The sequence below is a fragment of the Tyto alba genome, unplaced genomic scaffold (assembly GCF_018691265.1).
Source record: "Tyto alba isolate M040663 unplaced genomic scaffold, T.alba_DEE_v4.0 Super-Scaffold_33, whole genome shotgun sequence".
Classification (NCBI taxonomy): domain Eukaryota; kingdom Metazoa; phylum Chordata; class Aves; order Strigiformes; family Tytonidae; genus Tyto; species Tyto alba.
This window is the reverse complement of record NW_024881308.1, coordinates 16469183-16486613: the sequence shown is the minus strand read 5'-3', so window position 1 is coordinate 16486613 and position 17431 is coordinate 16469183. Positions and strand designations below refer to the sequence as shown.

The 17431-nt window shown below is 56.1% G+C and overlaps 1 protein-coding gene across 1 annotated transcript; it reads left to right on the top strand.

Annotated features, from left to right (window-relative positions):
* Positions 1-481: 481 nt before the first annotated feature.
* TNFRSF6B (TNF receptor superfamily member 6b) lies at positions 482-8923 on the top strand (the record flags this gene model as incomplete). The annotated part of the gene is made up of 5 exons (XM_033001188.2): positions 482-588; positions 1748-1913; positions 2425-2803; positions 5018-5215; positions 7978-8923. Coding segments are annotated over 5 exons (1128 nt in total), but the record flags the coding sequence as incomplete, so codon positions are not given.
* Positions 8924-17431: the final 8508 nt, after the last annotated feature.

The window sequence follows — 17431 nt, the reverse complement described above, 5'->3', positions numbered from 1 at the left end:
GCAGGTGTGTTCTCTTCTCTTCCTTTGATCGGAAAGTTTAAAAAGAAGAAGAAAGCTAAATTTTTTTTTTTTTTTTTTTTTTTTTTTCTCAGCTAGCTATTTGGAATCCGTTGCAGCTTTCCCCCTTTCCTCTGCCTTGTGGCACCGTTCCTGACAGGAGGGATGGTGTCTGGGAGGAAATGAAATGGCAGGTTTTTGGGTACAGCTGCTTTCTTCATGGGCTTGGTAAGGAGCTCTCCTGCTTTTAAACTCTTTTTTAAATCCTGTGCCTTTTCTCCTTTCCCCTGGGCTTGCAGCATGGGGGGGACCAGAGCAGGTAGAGCTGGAGCAGAGGGACATCGCGCTCTCCAGCATGTGCCTGCCCAGCACATAAATCACTTTACAGAGGTGCCCTGGGATTTTCTTGCCTTCAGAGGGAATCTGGCAGCAGAAGGACAGCGCAGAGCCAGCAGGCATGGCACCGTGCCTGTAAGGCTAAATTCATCTTCCACTGAAATCCCTAAGGTCCAAGACTTTTGACAAAGTGTCACCTGGAAGACAGTTAAATGCCGACCTCCTCCACCGCTGGATTTTGTTATCCCACAAAAGGTAACTCGAAGCGTTTTAGCATTACAGCTGGAGTTAGTGTCACCCTCAGTGCTCCTGAAAGGACAAAGTTAAAGCTCTGAGCCGGCTGCAGGGGCGCGTTGCCTAACCGCTACAGATCGGGGCTGTTTTAACAGCGGGGGGGGGGGGGGGGGGGGGGGGGGGGGGGGGGGGGGGGCTCGCCTTGGGCAGAGTGGGGGGTTCCTCGTGTCCTTGGCTGGGACAACCCCCCCGCGCCGTTCTACTGCTCACAGCCCTGGCGAGAAACGGCTTATCTGGGCTGTAGTCTGGGGGCAAACTGTGCCCCCAGAGGTAAACGCTGTTACTGGGAAGTTATTTAGCGTTTGCAGCCGAGGAACACAACGTTCTCAGGGGCATTTCCCTGCCTTTCCCCAGCCAAAAAAAAAATTAAAAACACCTCAACATACCACTGTAAAACTTGTAGCGCATTCCACCTGCCCCCTCCGTGCAGGTGAAAAAAATAAAATAAAAACAAAAGTATGCCCTCTCTTATCCCGAGAGCTCCACTTCTCGTGTTCAAAAGCAGAAAGGGGAGCGGGAGCGGCGAGCTCCGGGCTGCGGGGCTGGACGGGCCCGGGAGCCGGGGAGGGGGTGAGGGGCCGGGCGGGCCGGGATCCCGCCGGCCGCTTGCGCAAGAGGGGTCTTTCCCACGGGCTGGGGCTATAAAGGTGCTGCCCGCCGCGGGGTGAGGCGCGGAGAGGAGCGGGGGTGCGGGGAGAGAAGCCGGGGAGGAGCCGAGCCCGGGGTATGTGGAGGGATGAGATGGGGAGGGATGGGGGGCAGCCGAATCCCGAGGGATGGGGAGGGAGGGCAGCCAGTCCGGTGGAACGGGGAGGGCTGGGGAGGAATGGGGAGGGAGGGCAGCCGGTCCCGGGAATGAGAAGGGATGGGGAGGGAAGTCTCGGCTGCTTTCCCCATCACCTCGCCCCTTTCCGCTCCCTCTTGGATGCAGCCGCTGCTCTGGGTCCCGCCTGCTCCCGGGATTTTCCCCCCTCGTGTCGGGAGCGGGGTCTGCTGCTGCCCCCGGGCTGCCGAGAGCCGGCAGCTCCCTTGGAGGAAGGGCTGACTGAAAAGCTTACGAGGAAACAGCCTTTCCTAAGAGTCCTTACCTGCCCCTCTCTCTCTCTTTCTGCTTTAAAAGCTGGACGGCTGGATCGGCACCGCTGCTGCAGAGAGGAACCCCAGCCCCGGAGGAACCCCAGCCCCGGAGGACCCCGCTCTGTCTCCCCAGGGTTCTGATCGCGGCGCTGGAAGCCCTCGGTGCTATGCTACCCTGCCACGTGCCGAACCGAAGGCATCCATCCAAGGTAACGTATCATCTGCTCTTAAGGCTGGGCACACGTGCTTTGAAAAGGAAAGGGAGGATAAAAAAAGACTCTGGGATTCTCCAGTCCTGTGCTGAGTATCTGGGTTTCCAAAAAAGTGTAAGAGTTCTTATGGAGCACGCTATGTATTTGCTAGTTTGGGAAACTTCCCTTCTGCTTCTTGATCTGCAAAGGTCTCGCCCCAAACGGTGAGGAACTCAGAGGGGGTGAAAAGAGGAGGTGAATGTGCTGGAGCTGCTTTTAGTACCAAAAGGGGGAAATGGGTTTGTGAAGCATCATTTGGGGAAGGATGCCTTGTCACCCGGGATGGCAAGCGGAGGGCGAAGGGGAGGAAAGTGCGGGACAGCCGCTGGTCCCCGGGGCTGGGGAATGTGTGAGGTGGGAGAATAATTTCTTGCATCTACAAGGTTAACGAATTCGGTGACGCAGCAGCCGCGTTCGCTGCTTCTGCAAGGGGACGAGCTAAGGGCCCCTTGCCCTGTCTTTGCTGTAGTGGATGTTTGTCCCTCTCCTCCTTCTCCTGGCTGAGCTCGGCTGCAGCGCCCAACCCACTTACCCGTGGAAAGATGCGGTGACGAACAGAAAGCTCACGTGCCAGCAGTGCCCGCCGGGGACCTTCGTGGCACAGCACTGCACCAGGGACAGACAGACAGTGTGCAAACCCTGCCCGGATTTGCACTACACACAGTACTGGAACTACCTGGAGAAGTGCCGGTACTGTAACGTCATCTGCGAGGAGAAGCAGGTGGAGGTGCAGCAGTGCAATTCCACCCACAACCGCGTCTGTCAGTGCCAGGAGGGCTACTACTCCGAGATGGAATTCTGCATCAGGCACTCCGAGTGCCCGCCGGGCTTCGGCGTGGAGAAGCTGGGTAAGTGCCCCAGCCGGGCGGCTGCGGCAGCGCTGTGCATGCTTTTGAGGTTCTTGTCACATCCCAAAATCTCTGCTGGAGTTAAAAATCAAGGACGGAGCTAAAAATCAAGTGGCTGATATTTGCCCACAGCCTGACCGACTCCCTTTCTGCTCACCAGCGCGGTGCCGTCCTTGCTAGCGTGTGAAACCGCTCCTGGCTTCATTTTCACAGAGTGATTTCTTTGGTTTTTCCCCTGCTTTTTCTTTGAAAGCCCTTGAAATCCCCCAGCACCAAGCTCAGCTGGGACCTGGCAACCCCGATTACCAGCTTCACCTGCCGCAACAGGCAGAGCTGGGCTGTGATTCACCCGTCCCCGGAGCAGCAGCTCGTCCTGCCGGGGCTCTTGGCAGGTGGAAAGGTCTGAGCAGCTCCTGCTCCTCTGTCAGCTCCCTTCTCCGCGCAGGCAGGGAGCCAAGGAGCTGATTATCTGGCCTGAAAAGGGCTGCTACTGGGGCAAGGGTAGGGCTGGTGAATGTGTGTAGCTCTGGGGCTGGGTTTTGTGGTTTTTATTGAGCAATTTGGAGGCCGTATTCAAAACATGAAATGGATACATGGACAGGTTCCAAAACCAAAAAATCAGCCTTGTTTCGATTCACGTCTGGGGGAGATCCACGGGTCCGAGACTCCGTCCCCTGGCGAGATGCAAGTCATGAGAGATTTTAGGGGGTTTATTTTTCTGTTGTTTCCCCGCACAAATTTGCCCGGTCCCTTAGTTCCCCCTGTTTCTATGTGTGAAAACTTTCTAAAAATACAAGTTGCCTAGAAGCGAGTTTTCCTCTCACTCTCCCCTGACTCACCGAGGACTGGGCTCTGTCTGGAAACCACAGTTGGGTATAATAAATCAGCGTGGGCAGCATCAGCAAAACCAGCATTATCTTGCTTCATGCTTTGAAGTGTGGAGGCTTTTGAAGTCCTTCCATGCACAGCACGGAAGAGCTCCAGGCTCGCAGGCCAGAGGAGAAATACCTGTTATCTTCAGCTGATGCCTATGGTTGAGGTTCGAGGGTTTAATTATTCTATAGGACTTGGCTGTTACAAAACGCAATAATGCAGCAAAAGGTGAAGTAGGTCCCCAAGCAATGCGGGGAAGCCCTTTGAAATTAAACATCAAATTTGGCCGGAGCGTTGGCTGTGGGACTGAGGAGCCACGCGAGCAAGTTGGGGCGTTTCAGGAGAAGCTAATTTTTGGCGGTTATTATTATTTAATTTTTACAAATGGCTTCTTGTGTGGAGAATGCTGACACCCCCAGCCCTGGGGCAAGGACGGAGCATCCAGCGTGGGTGGGCAGAGCCCCGGAGCTGTGTCTGGAGGGGGGACCCTGAGGACCCTGTGAGCAGGGGGCTGCGGGCAGACCTCGCTGGCTCTCGGGTTGGATGGGTGCTTTGATCCGTGGGCAGTTCCTCTGGGGCTTATTTTGGATTTCCCATGTGCAAGTCGGAACAGTCATTGGAGTCATCGGCTGGGCTGGCTAGGACTTTGGGTAAAGCCAAAGCAGTGGCCTGAAGCGGGTTGCAACAAGGTAAAAGCCTTGTTTTTAACTAGATATATGAAGAGGAGATGAAAAGGGACCTGAAATTTGCTGCTGTCAGGGCCGTGCCCTCTTCTCCCAAGGAATGTGCAAAGCACCCTGGTGCAATCTCGCTCCCGTGGCACCGTCCCTGCGACAGCGGCGGGTCTGGCCCGGAGCCTGGGTGGGAAGCTGCCGCCTCGCAGAGGCGAGCAGGGCTTTCACCTTCTCAGCAACTTTTACTTTCACTTGGCCAGGAGCCTCCTGATGCTGCCGCGAATCAAAGGGGCTGGTTTGTCACCCAGCTCACCCCTCGTCCCCGCCGGCGTCTCCTACCCAGGAGGTGGCCCTTCTCGGTAGCGGATGATCTCTCTTATGTCTAGAGGCTGGTGACAATTTCTCGGCACGTGCCAAACCCTTTTGGCCTGGGGGGTGACTGGGGAAAGCGTTGCTGTTTGCCCCGCAAGGGGACACACGCTTCCCAGGGGAGTTGCAGGCGATGATGGGTTCCAAAATGTCACCCTCGTGCTCGAATAGTGTCTGGCATTCTTTGCTCTGCTGGCAAATCGTCCCCAGCTCCTGCCCTCTGCTCCCTTGCTAGCTCACCACCCCAGGGTAATGGGGTGGGGGGGTGTGTCCCCCATTTTTTCCCCCCTGCACACAGGTACCCCCTTCGAGAACACCCAGTGCGGCGCCTGCCCCCGCGGCTTCTTCTCTTCCTCCAACTCCAGCACCAAGCCCTGCCAGCCGCACCAGGACTGCGAGCAGCAGGGGAAGGTGACCAACGTGCAGGGCAACCAGTACCACGACACCCTCTGCACCTCCTGCAAACTGGGGAGAAGCAACGGCACGCAGGGGCCAGGTGAGCTGCGATTCTGGGCGGGGATGGCGGGACCACGATGCCGGCAGGCTGAGAGCGAGCTTTCTGGAGACCATGTAGGTGCAAAATGAGGTGAAGGAGCTTGTCAAAATATGGAGTGATCCATAATTAATAGTGATGATGGATGTAATATAGATTGTCGGCCTTCCTCCCCCCTCCAGGGTCGGTCCTGTAGGGTAAGGGCAGGGTGCAGGGCTTAAGCAACAGCTGCATGCAGGCTCCTTGCTGAGCGAGAACAAAGAGCTGGCAGTGAAATCCTGCTGGTTCTTACCAGAGACTGGGATAACTGGGGGTGCCGGGGCACGGGGACGGTTTTGGCAGCTGGCGGTGACGCGAAGGGACGCGGTGCGAAGGGCTGAGCCTCCCCGGGCTCGCAGCCTGTCCTCCGGGAAGCTTCTGCGGCGGCCACGACCTTGGCACGTGCAGGTTGAATGGAGCAGGGCCCGAGGTTCGTCGGAGCCGGGCGCAGGGTGGATTTTGACCCGTTGGGTGAAAAAGTGGAGATGCGGTGCCAACTGTGTCAACAGTGCAAACGTAGCGCGGAGCCTCGGCGGAGGCTGGAGGCTGGGGGGGAGCTGCCGGCAGGCACAGATCTTTGGGGTCGTGGAACACCTGGTTGGAAGGGACCTCGAGGACCATCTGGCCCAACGTTTCTTGGCAAAAACAGAGGGCGAAGGAGCGGGGGAGAGCGATGGGCTGGCTCTGGGGGCGCTTGGTAACGTGCACCCCAGCGAGTTAGGGGATGAGAAAGGGACTGAAAACCATCCCAAGGGCCTGATGTCAGCTGAAGTGGGGCCGGCAGCTCTTCCGAACCACCCGCTGTACCCTGAGCATCCAGCCAAGCTGCACGGGAGACAAATTCAATGTGGCTGATCTGGGTGGCAGTGAACCCGCACCCTTGAACTACCTCCAAAAAAATCAGTTATAGAGCCATAGAGCAGCCCGGGCTGGAAGGGACTTTGAAAGTTCATCTAATCCAACCTTTTATGGGAAAGGGAGCCTGGATGAGATTATCCAGCACCATGTCCTGAAACCCTCCAGCAATGGGGACTCCACTGCGTCGCTGGGGAAGCTGTTCCAGTACAAAAAAATGAAGCTTGATCGAAGAGCTTCAAAAAAAGCTTCTCCTCCTTGGTGATGGAGCAAGGAGGCTGTTCCCCCCCGCCAGCAGCGGGCGAGAGGAGCCCTTGCCTTTCCATCCTCTCCTGGCACTGCCAACGCAGGGCATTTCTGCTTGTGAAACCTGACTCACACCACGAGCTCCATGCCAGGAGAGGAGATGCAAAGCTCTGTCATCAGCGGGACGCGGTCCCGGGGCGGGGGGGTGGTCAGGTGAGAGCAGCATCAGCAGCACGTGCGCTGCCGCTCGTTAGGAAACGGCCCCCGCGGCCAGCCCGGCCTTTCAGCTATTTATAGAGCGAGAGAGGCCCGTGAGCAGTGGGAGCCGAGGAGTATTTTTAACTCCGGTTCATCGTGATTTCACTCGGGAGACCTGCAGGCACTTGCCTTCCTGCTGCAGCGGCAATAGCCGGAGCAATTCAATCTAAAACCTCGGTTTGCAGGAGAGGCAGAGTCTGGACAAGGGAGCCCGACCCGCCTGGCTCTAACCAGTGAAACCATTCCCAGTTTACACTGGCACAAAACTAGGCCAGTATCTCCTTGTTTGAGTAATTGTTTGGCCTTGGCCTCTTGAAAATTCTTTGCGATTTCATTCCATTACGCTGGACGCACTCCAGCAGCGCTGTAGCCAGCTGGGATCAGGTCTGGCCAAAAGCTCCAATCTGGGCTGCACCTGGGGCTGGTCCTGTCCTGAGACATAAAAATCTGCGTGGGGAAATAGAAACCATCAGGAAAAATTGCATGTGTAAGTACTTATTGCAATAACTTCAGGTTTTTCTGGAGTTTCCCTCTTCCTCTACTCCCTGGCAGGGAGAAATATGGAAAAGGTATATTTACTTTTTTCAGAATTACAGGAACTATTACATGTTGTTTTCTAACTGCCCCGCATAGGATGGGCTGCTGCTGGGAAATCCAGCCTGCGGTGAGGGCTGGGCCCAGCCGTCGAGGGCAGTTAGCTGGCCGAGATGGGCTTTGGCCAGTTAACGATCCCAGATTTAGTGCTTTCCTCCTCCTTCTTCCTTCCAGCCTCACTTTTTCCACCCGCAAAATGGTAGTTTCTGACCTGCTTGTTCCACCACCCACCCGTGGGCAGGGCGAGCCGGCTGCCCTCCCGCTTCCCCCCTGACTGGGACGGAGGATGAGCCGGCGGCTGCCTCCCCCTCGGGTGGGGACTCGCCCTCTGCCCGCCCGCCCGCGTGCGTGGCCGCTCCCCAGCTCGTGGTCCTGGAGGCACATGGCCCCTGTGAGCCAAAAGACCCTCCCGAACGTGGAAGGGGGGTTGCGAGAGGCAGGTTGCCCGGCAGGGCTCACTGGGCTGGGACCCCTGGTCCAAGCTGCGGCCGGCGAGCGGTGCCCCGGCGAGGGCAACGGCATGGGATCACAGCGCGGGTTGGGTTGGAAGAGACCTTTAAAGGTTGGCTGGTCCGATGAGCAGCGACACCTTCCACTAGATCAGGTTGCTCAGAGCCTCGTCCAACCTGACCTTGAACGCTTCCAGGGACGGGGCATCCACCCCCTCGCTGGGCAGATGTCCCCTGGAAGAGGCTCTGGAGTAGCTGTGACTTTCTCTCCTGGTGCCCCGTGGTCACCTTCCCTCTAACCCCCGGGCAATTTTCTCCCACCAGCCCTAGGAGACGACGACTGTGAGCAAGCCATGATAGACTTTGTGGCGTACCAGAACATCCCCGTCAGAAAGCTGAAGCGCCTGCAGCAAATTCTGGAGCGCTCGCCGAGGAAGCAGGCGCCGGGGACCAGGGCGGTCATCCAGGAGAAGTTCAGGACTTTCCTCACCCACCTCAAGGAGGGGCACTACGAGGTCACCAAGGAGCTGCTGGACGCGCTGCGAGCCGCCAAGCTTCATTCCATCGAGGAGAAGGTCCGCGAGCGCTTCCTCCTCCACTGAGAACACAGACTGAACTTTCCGGGTGGTTTTTGGTTTGATTTTTTTTTTTATTTTATTTTTTTTTATTTTTTTCCTCCTGTGGCTTCATTAATTTATTCATCTTTCCAAACCTAACTTGAAACGCAGCGTTAGAGATGAGCGCTGGGTCGGAGTTAAGCCGTGCCTGGGTCCCGCTCTGCGGGCGGGCGGATCGCTGCCTCGGGGTGGGATGCTCTGAGCACCAGCGTCCCAGCGCCAGCGGCTGGTGCAGCTCCTGGGAGCTCCCTGGCTGCTGGCCCCTGGTTTTTCCAGCACTCAACAAGGTTTAATATTTTATCAGAAGAGAAACATGCGGCCAGGGTCAGTTTTTTCAGGGGAAGAACCCAGCTCCTCCTCTTTAGAAAACTGTCTGGCTTTGTTTACAACTGTGCAGGTTTGGGGTTTGTGGGGTTTTTTTTAGTTATTTAACAGTACTTCCCACAGAGGATTCACTTGCATTTGATCACCATGCTTTGTTTTGAGAAGGGAGTTTACTGTTGAGACACACTTTGGGTGTAGGATGTCTCTGAAGTCACTGGTACAGCCAGCTTTAAATTTATTTCTAAACTACCTGGTTTTATACCATGTGTGAGGGATGTTTTCTAAAAAAAAAAAAAAAAAAGAAAGGAACCAAAGTTATTTTATTATACGATTCTCTGTCACCAGAGTCCTTTCCTAGTCTCATTTGGAGGAGAGAGGCGGTGTTGCAGGTCCCTGACCATCATCTTCCGCCTCCGTTAACCCTTGCCTGCTTTTTGCACATCCTCCACCCCCCCCCCCCCCCCTCCATCACACACCACCAGCCGCCCACGCGACACAGGAGCCCACGGAATCCAGCCTCCGTGGGCCACGGCAAGGCTCTGCCTGTGAGCGGGACGCAGCCCGGCTCTGCCGGGATTTGCTGCCGCTGCGGGTCAGGGGGGAGCTCCCACCTTTTGGGACGACCCAACTGTGTCACCCCGAGCCCCAGGTCTGTCCCCAGGACGCTGTGGCGTGAGAAGAGGCGTTTAGTCAGCCAAGAGCTGTGCCTCGGGGCGCTTGTGCTGACTGCGGGCTCGGGTTTTTTTAAGCCTTGCGGATACCACTTAGGGAAGTCAACAAGGGGTGACCCTCTCAGGCATTTTCCAGTCTGTAGCAACGATGACACAGACCCTACATCTTCTGCTATGAATAGGTTTGACTTTTTTTATAGCCCTTTTTTAGCTGAGTAGTTGCCAGGAATACTTTGTGGTTCAAAAGAGGAATATTTCCCCCCCCCGCCAGCTAGGAGCTGTTAAAAGCACTCTGAAACATGTGCTATGTGGAACTGCCCCCACACTTCCCCCACGCGAAGAAGGCTGACATAAGCAAATACAAAAGGGGATTTTAACCTCCCCCTGCTGCCCACAGACACGTCCTGGGCTCTTCTTGCTGCAGTGACAAGTTGTCCATCCCCAGCAGGCTGGATGGACGGGACTGATCCCGGGAGCCGTGCTTGCCTTCTCGCTGCTCCAGAGCCCCGACACCCGTGGATGTCTGTTCGCGCTGCAGACCTGCAGCTGGGGACCCCAGACCTGCAATTGGGGACCCCAGACCTGCAGCTGGGCACCCCAGACCTGCAACTGGGGACCCCAGACCTGCAACTGGGGACCCCAGACCTGCAGCTGGGCACCCCAGACCTGCAACTGGGGACCCCAGACCTGCAGCTGGGCACCCCAGACCTGCAGCTGGGGACCCCAGACCTGCAACTGGGGACCCCAGGCTTGCAGCCATCTCACCCTGGGTTTGGGCTCTGGGGCTGAAGCAGTGCAGTGGTCCTGACAACGCCCCGGGTCAGTTCAGGCAGGGACAAAGAGAAGCAAAAGGCTGAAAAGCAGCCGAGGGGACCCCTCGCCCACACCTTGTGCTGAGCCAAGGACTGATCCTGGCAATCCCCTCGCAGCTTTGTCAAGCCTTGGCCTTGAAATCCTCCAGAGGAGGGACCAAAACTCCCCTTTCCAGCACTCAGTTACCACCACGTCTGATCTCTGCCCTCTGAGCTGCTTTATTCCAGTGGGCTGCAGCTCAGTCCCCAGGTGTGACGCACTCCGAGTCCCTTGGCAGCAGCGACGTGCCGATGGCACGCTCCAGGAGCAGCTGGGGCAGGAGGTGAGGAGGGTTTCCATCAGAGCACTGTGAGGAAGGAAGTACCGTGTGCTTCTCTCCGAGGCCGAGTGTGAGGCAGGACCCTCAATGCTGGAGCCGCCGGAGCCTCCGGCGTTGGCCGCGGCTCCTCGAGGGATTCCCATCCCGCTGCTTAGTCCTGACTCAGCGCTGAGGATTTGGTGTCCTTACTCGAAAGGAGACCAGGAAGGGAGAGTTGTTAGTGTCAGCACCTCCTCCTGTTCTTTGTCCACACCACTCTGGCTTCTTGAAATACGTATTTACCGTGAGAGGCAGGGGAGGGAGGGAGACTGGGGGGACGGAGTCCCACTGCTGTGACTCCGAGGGGTCAGGCACCCTGCCGTACAAGGGTGTAAGAGTGAGGAAAGCCGCCCAGCTCCTTCTCATCCCCCTGATAAGTGGTGCCTTGCTGAGCCCCCGTGGCCCTTCCCAGCACTGAGCGTGGGTCAACCGTGTCCAACCCCTCCTTGGAGGGGAGACGATGGGTGTCTGTCACCCGTGTGCCGAGCCCGATTGCAGTGAGGGGCACAGAGCTCAGCTCGCCAGAGCAGGAGAGGATGATTAAATAACTGGGGATCGCCCAGCCTGTCTCAGATGAGCTCTGGGCTGCCAGGATCCCCCAGCCATTGGCCGGTACAACTGGGAGCAAAGGGCTGGGGGAGGCAGGTGATGCCCTGCGTCACCCGGGTGCCCCCCAGCGCGGTGCCACTGGGGCGAGTCGCTCTTCCAGGATGTCCCCCGAGCACCCACGAGGGGGTTTTGACCTGGAGGTGGCTCGGTGTGTGGTTGGGTGTTGGTGTGTTGCAACCCAGCACAGGCAGGACGGAGAATCCTTTTGGGAGCTTCCCGGACACTTTGGGCACCGGTGACTCTTTCGGGCAGTTTATCGGCAGTGCTGGCCCAGGTCTCCCGCTGCCATAGTCCACAGTCTCCCCCAACACGGGTCCTCTCTTCCCCAATTAGTTGGAATTTCTGCACAGCAAAGTTTCTCCTCGTGTGGGCTCACAGATAATGTGACAGCAGGGGATCTTTCTGGTAAATATTGACCTTTATAGAAGCATCCAAACACCCCGGCGTGTGAGGCCGGTTTGGCTTCCAGAAAATGGGCTTTGCTCCTGCCACCTCACACCCTGACCACAGCGGGTGATCACAGACCAACCTCAGAGCGATCGTAAAATTAATTAGTTGAAAAGGTGAAATAACTTAAGAGGATTAAAAACCCCCTTTTGGTTTTCGCTGAAGTTTCCAATGTCTGGAGAGAGAAGAGGAACAATCAGCAGCATGAGCTTCTTCCTGGTAATTACTGCTTTCTGTATAAGCTGGGGCTTAGGACAAGTACATGGTAACATCTGAGAAGTCATGGCAGTGTGGCAAAGTTCCTGCTGACTGGAAAAGGGGAAACTAATCCCCATTTTTAAAAAAGGAAACAAAGAGGACCCAGGGAACCACAGGCCAGCCAATCTCACCTCTGTGCCTGGCAAGGTGATGGAGCGGATCCTCCTGGAAACTCTTCTGGGGCACATGGAAAATAACGAGGTGATGGGTGATGGCCAGCGTGGCTTCACTGAGGGCAAATCCTGCCCGACAAATTTGGTGGCCTTCTCCGACAGGGTTACAGCGTTGGTGGATAAGGGAAGAGCAACTGACATCATCTACCTGGGCTTGTGCAAAGCTTTTGACACCGTCCCGTGTGACATCCTTGTCCCTAAGTTGGGGAGCTGCTCGAGCAGGGCTGGAGGAGGCCACGGAGATGCTCGGGGGGCTGGAGCAGCTCCCCTGGGAGGCCGGGCTGAGAGAGTTGGGGGGGTTCAGCCTGGAGAAGAGAAGGCTCCGGGGAGCCCTTCGAGCGGCCTCCCAGGGCTTAAAGGGGGGACAGGAAAGGTGGGGGGGGACTCTGGGTCAGGGGGTGGGGGTAGGATGAGGGGTCACAGTTTTAAACTGAAAAGGGGCAGATTTAGATTAGATGTAAGGAATAAATTCCATACTGTGAGGACAGTAAGGCACTGGAGCACCTTGCCCAGAGCAGCTGTGGGTGCCCCCTCCCTGGAAGGGTTCAGGGCCAGGTTGGACGGGGCTGGGAGCCCCCTGGGCTGGGGGAAGGGGGCCCTGCCCGGGGCAGGGGGGGGGACTGGGGGCCTTTGAGGTCCCTTCCAACCCAAACCACCCTGTGATTCTATGATTTAAACGTGGATGTAGCTCTCTCCGGGGGATGACTCAGATATTTAATGCACAGAAGATCATTTTCCCAAGTGCTGTGAGCAACCCAAGCCCACACTGTTCTCTGGGTCGGGCTTCCTTATCACCCTTTGGTATTAAATACTTAAAACCGGGAGGAAAAAACCCAAACCAAACCAAAACAAAAACACAAAACCACTAGTTTATTTAAACTGCTGAGGCAGGGCCGCGTGTTTCGGCTGTGCCACGGGCTGCAGCCGGGCGCGGCGATGACTCAGGGTGGCAGCAGCTCCTCAAACCCACGAAACCGCCGGCGGCAGGACCCGGCTCGCGAGAGCGGCTCAGACACGTTACGCTTTAATGCAACGAGAACGCCACGTGGGCTGGCCCAGCGCCGGGAGGTTTGAAAAGGGGGGGGAGAGCAATGATTAACGTTAGTTTAAGGAGTCAGGGGGAATTTTTCTAGTGAGGTCATCCCTGGCTGGTTCACGCCTCGACGTTGCAGGTGAGGTGAGCCGGGATCGCTAGAGGAAACGGAGGGGGGATTTTTCGAGGTGGGCAGAGGGGCTGTGCGGTGCAGGCTTGTAATCCTGCTTGTCATAACAGACTCCAGCCACGCTTGGCCCTCGGGTTACAACCCAGTCACGAGACAGGTGAACGTGCTCTTCTGCCTTCAGCCTTCCCCGTGTTCCTGTTTCGCCAGGGAGAAGCCTTTGCCCCCTGCCCCGGGTGCTGCTCAGCGGCTGACGGTGGGCTGAGCCCCCCCAAACACAGTGGGAGAGGACTCAGGAGTGCCGACACACCCCAAACGTGTTTGAATTCACCCGTCGTTATTCCAAAGAGGTGCCGAACTCATGTTCTTTTGAAGCGTGGATCTTTTTTTCTGTCTCCTGATCGTAGGGTTTTTTTCCTTCTGACTGTAATCCCCTGTGTTGCCTGCCCAGGCTTTCCATGTCGAGGCTTGTCCCTCGCTGCTGCACATGCTGTTTCTGCAGTGACCTGAGGATGGGACCGAGCTCCTCCGGGGCCAGTGGTGCAGGTGGAGAGTGCCGGCCGCGGCGAGGACGCGGCGGTGAGACCGAGGAAGTCAAGCGTGTCTAAGAGCAGGAGCAGAGAAACAACTGGAGCACACAGCGCAAAGGAACCTGTGCTCAGCTCAGGGGTACCTGAACTGGAGTGCCAGAGAATGTGACCTGAGGGAGGACCCCCGAAAACGGGGGGTTGTGATGCTCAGGACAAAGCCATTGCCACAGCCCCCGGTGATGCTGCCAGGCCAGACCCAAACCTGCTGCGGTGCAGCACCACCTTTTGCTCACCCCGCGATTATTTCCCAATTCTCTTTGCTGCAGGAGGTCTCTGTACACGTTCGTTTCCGTCTGAGCCTCCTGTGGCTTTCAGGGGGCGAAGTCTCAAAACAAGCAAGAGAAGCAGAAGCAAACATCCCTGTTTTCACAGAAAACGGGGTGCACTGACCGGCTCCACGCCACCAGTGAGCGTGCTGGCCGTGCCCCCCAGCCTTGGCCGCGCCAAGGTGCTTATCCCCCACGGGGTCTCACCTCACTCCCCTGCCCTCGTTTCTTCCCCTCCTCAGTTTATAATTCCTGTTCCTTTCTGTGCTCAGGGATCTTCCTGAGAGCAGGATGTCTCGAAGAGCAAGCGGAGGCAGAGCCGATGGGACCCGTTCCCAGCCTGAGCCAGTCTCGGACCCAGCGGAACTGGGGGGGTCGGGACCAGGCAGCCCCGCGGCGGGTCGGTGTCGGTTCGGGATGTGGGGTGAGGAAAGGGGCCAAGTGCTGCTGGGCTGAGCGTGGCTCAGCACCACTGACCCGCGCCTGGCCAGGGCTGGGTGAAACTCTGCCTCCTCGTATTTCTTTTACTGAAATGAGAATTTTTGCCTCATGACGACCAAAACCACAATCTGACTGATCAATCTTTGTAATGAAAATGTGAAAATCTCGGTGAGGAACATTAATGAAAGGGAAACCGTTTGGTTTCCCAGTATTATTCCCATTAAAGAAACTCAAACGCTTCAGTTGCCTGATGACCCCCCAAATGCTGCCGGAGGGTCCCCGCTTCAGAGGCGCGTCTGGCCCCGGGGTGCAGCGTGGGCTGGGGGGTCATCCCCCCTTCCCCTTCCCTCACTGCCCCCCTGCCTGTGTTGGTCCCCAAAGGGCCCTTATTTCCCCCTTGTACAATGGGATGAGCTTTCTAGGTTCCGCATTTCAAAGGTGTTTGGAGGTCTTTGAAGTAAGCATGTTCCAAAAAAGCAAATTATTGCCGCCTGCTGCTAAAGCGAGAACAGGTACCGATACAGCTCATCCACAACCTCCCTAAGAAGGTTCGGTTATTTGGGAGTATTTAGTACCCAGCAGACTCGTTCAGGCAGTGCTGTGGCATTGAATCAATAGTTTAAAAGGAAGCCAAAGCACTACTAGAATGAAATTGTCTTTTTTTTTTTTTTTTTTTTTTTTTTTAACAAAACCTCAGATCCGGTTTCTTGTGGCAGTTACAGAGCACAGCGCTGTTGTGTTCACTTATTTCCAGTGTTTGCTTCCAAGCCAGTGCTGGGGGGACAGCTGTCCTTTAGAGACAAGTCTGCTTTTCCTTGAGAGGCTTACTTAAAAGGTCACTTAACTGGAATTCAGCCAGGAAACCGTGTCACATCTGAAACGCAGTTCTTCTACTTGGTCAGCCTTGGTATGGCTCCGCTGAATTTGCTCCCAAGGTACTTAGTCTATAATGCTCAGGACTGGGCACTGGCTGCCCTTAGCTTGAATGAAAATAGAATAGATTAGTAAACTTTCTGATGGCCTTTAGCTTACATCAATTTCTGGGAAACGTGGTCAGGAAGCTTGTAATGACTACAGCCATAATATCCTTACACAACACCCTCACTGTTTAGAACCGCAAGCATTTTATGTAGTATTAGCTGGGTCAACATAAAATAGGAGTCTTCCCAAAGCAATTGTTTGCTTACCCTGTAAAAACAATGACATTTTCCATCTTACACAATGTTTAGGGAGCGGGCTAGAGCAGCCTGCTGTTCCTAAATGACTAAGCCATGTTGGAAATCAGCGCCCTTGCATTGCCGGCTGTGCGTGGGGAGGCTGGAGGCGCCGGTTGGTGGGGGTGTGTGCTGCCCCCCATCACCGCTCACCCCGGGGAGGAGCTCGGCTCCAGGGAACCAGCCCGTGCTGGGGTCCGGGCTTTCCCCGAGCAGAGCTCCAGCTGTGCCGCGGCTTCGCCGTTAACACGGGGGGGGGGGGGGGTGTGGGGGGGTGTGGGGGGGTGGATAGGAGCCGGGAGACCCGACCAGGCTGTGCGCTGGGGGGGTTCTGCGTGCAGACCGAAGGGTGTTTCTGACTGTGAAGCGTAAAGGATTAGCTCAAGGTTTGGAGAGTTCAGCTCAGCTTCAGCGTGCTTGCTCAGCCTCAGAGCGCAGAGATTCCCCGGTGCTGGTTTCATTTTCTGTGCCCGTATTTCCTCCCGCGATGCAGGAGGTTGGCAGGTGATTTATTGGGCTTCTCGCAGCCTTCCCAGAAGTTAAGGCAAGGACTCTTTAGTTGGGAAACGTGGAAGATAAGCCTAGGAGTGTACATTCCTCAGCTCATGACCCTGAACCTGACAGAACAGCTCAGCTCTGACAAGAGCAAACCCAAGCTCTTCTTCCACCCGGTTTCGTGCGTCGTGCCCCGCCGCAACGTCACGCGGGAGCAACCTCGCCTGTGATTCAGCACCTCTCGTTTGCAGCGATCCCCTGCCCTTTGACACGACGGTTGGGCTCGGGGGGCATTTACTAGGTCTTTCACAGCCTGTGGCACAGACGAGCCCGTGATCCTGCCTCGTGGCATGGGGATGAGCTGTCAAAAATTTCCACCCCACCGAGGACGTGGGTGAGGACTTGGGAGAGTTTAATCCTTGCAGGGGACGGGGCTGCGTGCGTGGGATCAGTTGCTTTCGATTCGGCCGTCGTCCTTCCCCTTCTGCAGGTGGGCAGCTGCCTCTGCTCCCACTGCTTTCATCCCCCGGGGCAAAGCGCTTCTCTTAAAAGCGTGGTGGTCAACGTATGTGGGTATTACGCAGAGCTGCAGCTCTCTCGTGTGAAAATAAGCCTTGTTTGTGTCAGAGGAGCAAAACCTTTCAACAGGGCAGGATTAACCCTCGGTATCTCACCGGTCATCTTGTTCCCCTGACAGAAAAGCACATCTGAGCGAGCAGCGGGCTTTGCTCACGAACCCCAGCAAAATCTTGGGGTGAAATCCAGGGGCTGCCCGTGTATTCATTCGCCAGGTATTGTTTAAAGGGGTAGGCAGCAAGGAGGTGCTATTTGTAATACCAGTTTCTGGGAATAATGAATTCCTTGTTCCTCTTTATGACAGTCTTGTAGAACTTTTTTTTTTTTTTTTTTTTTTTTTGCGGGAGTGTGACTCAAAAAAAAAAAAATTACTAATCTACCGATGAGATGGTATCAGATTAATTTGATTTCTGAGAAGTAGCAAAGGAGCTCCTGGCTACGAATCGATCCGGAACACAGGTAGTAACACAGCAGAAACATCTCCATCGGTTTCTGCTTCAGGAAAGCACTTAAGGCCACACTTAATTTTACAGTGAATTTCATTTCTCCTCAGAGCAGCGCTTATGGTATACGCTGAATACGGACACCTTCGGGCTGTGCCGGATCAGAGGTTTGGAGTAGCTCCTCCAAACGTTTGCCATGACAGCCATCCAGCCGAAGGCGGTGCAGTTCCAACGCTGGAGCTTTCTCCGAAAGAACCCTGTGCGGGCGGCTGCCTCCCCCAGCTGCTGGGCAAGTCCCCAGCCGGGAGCAGCGGCGAGGCGGG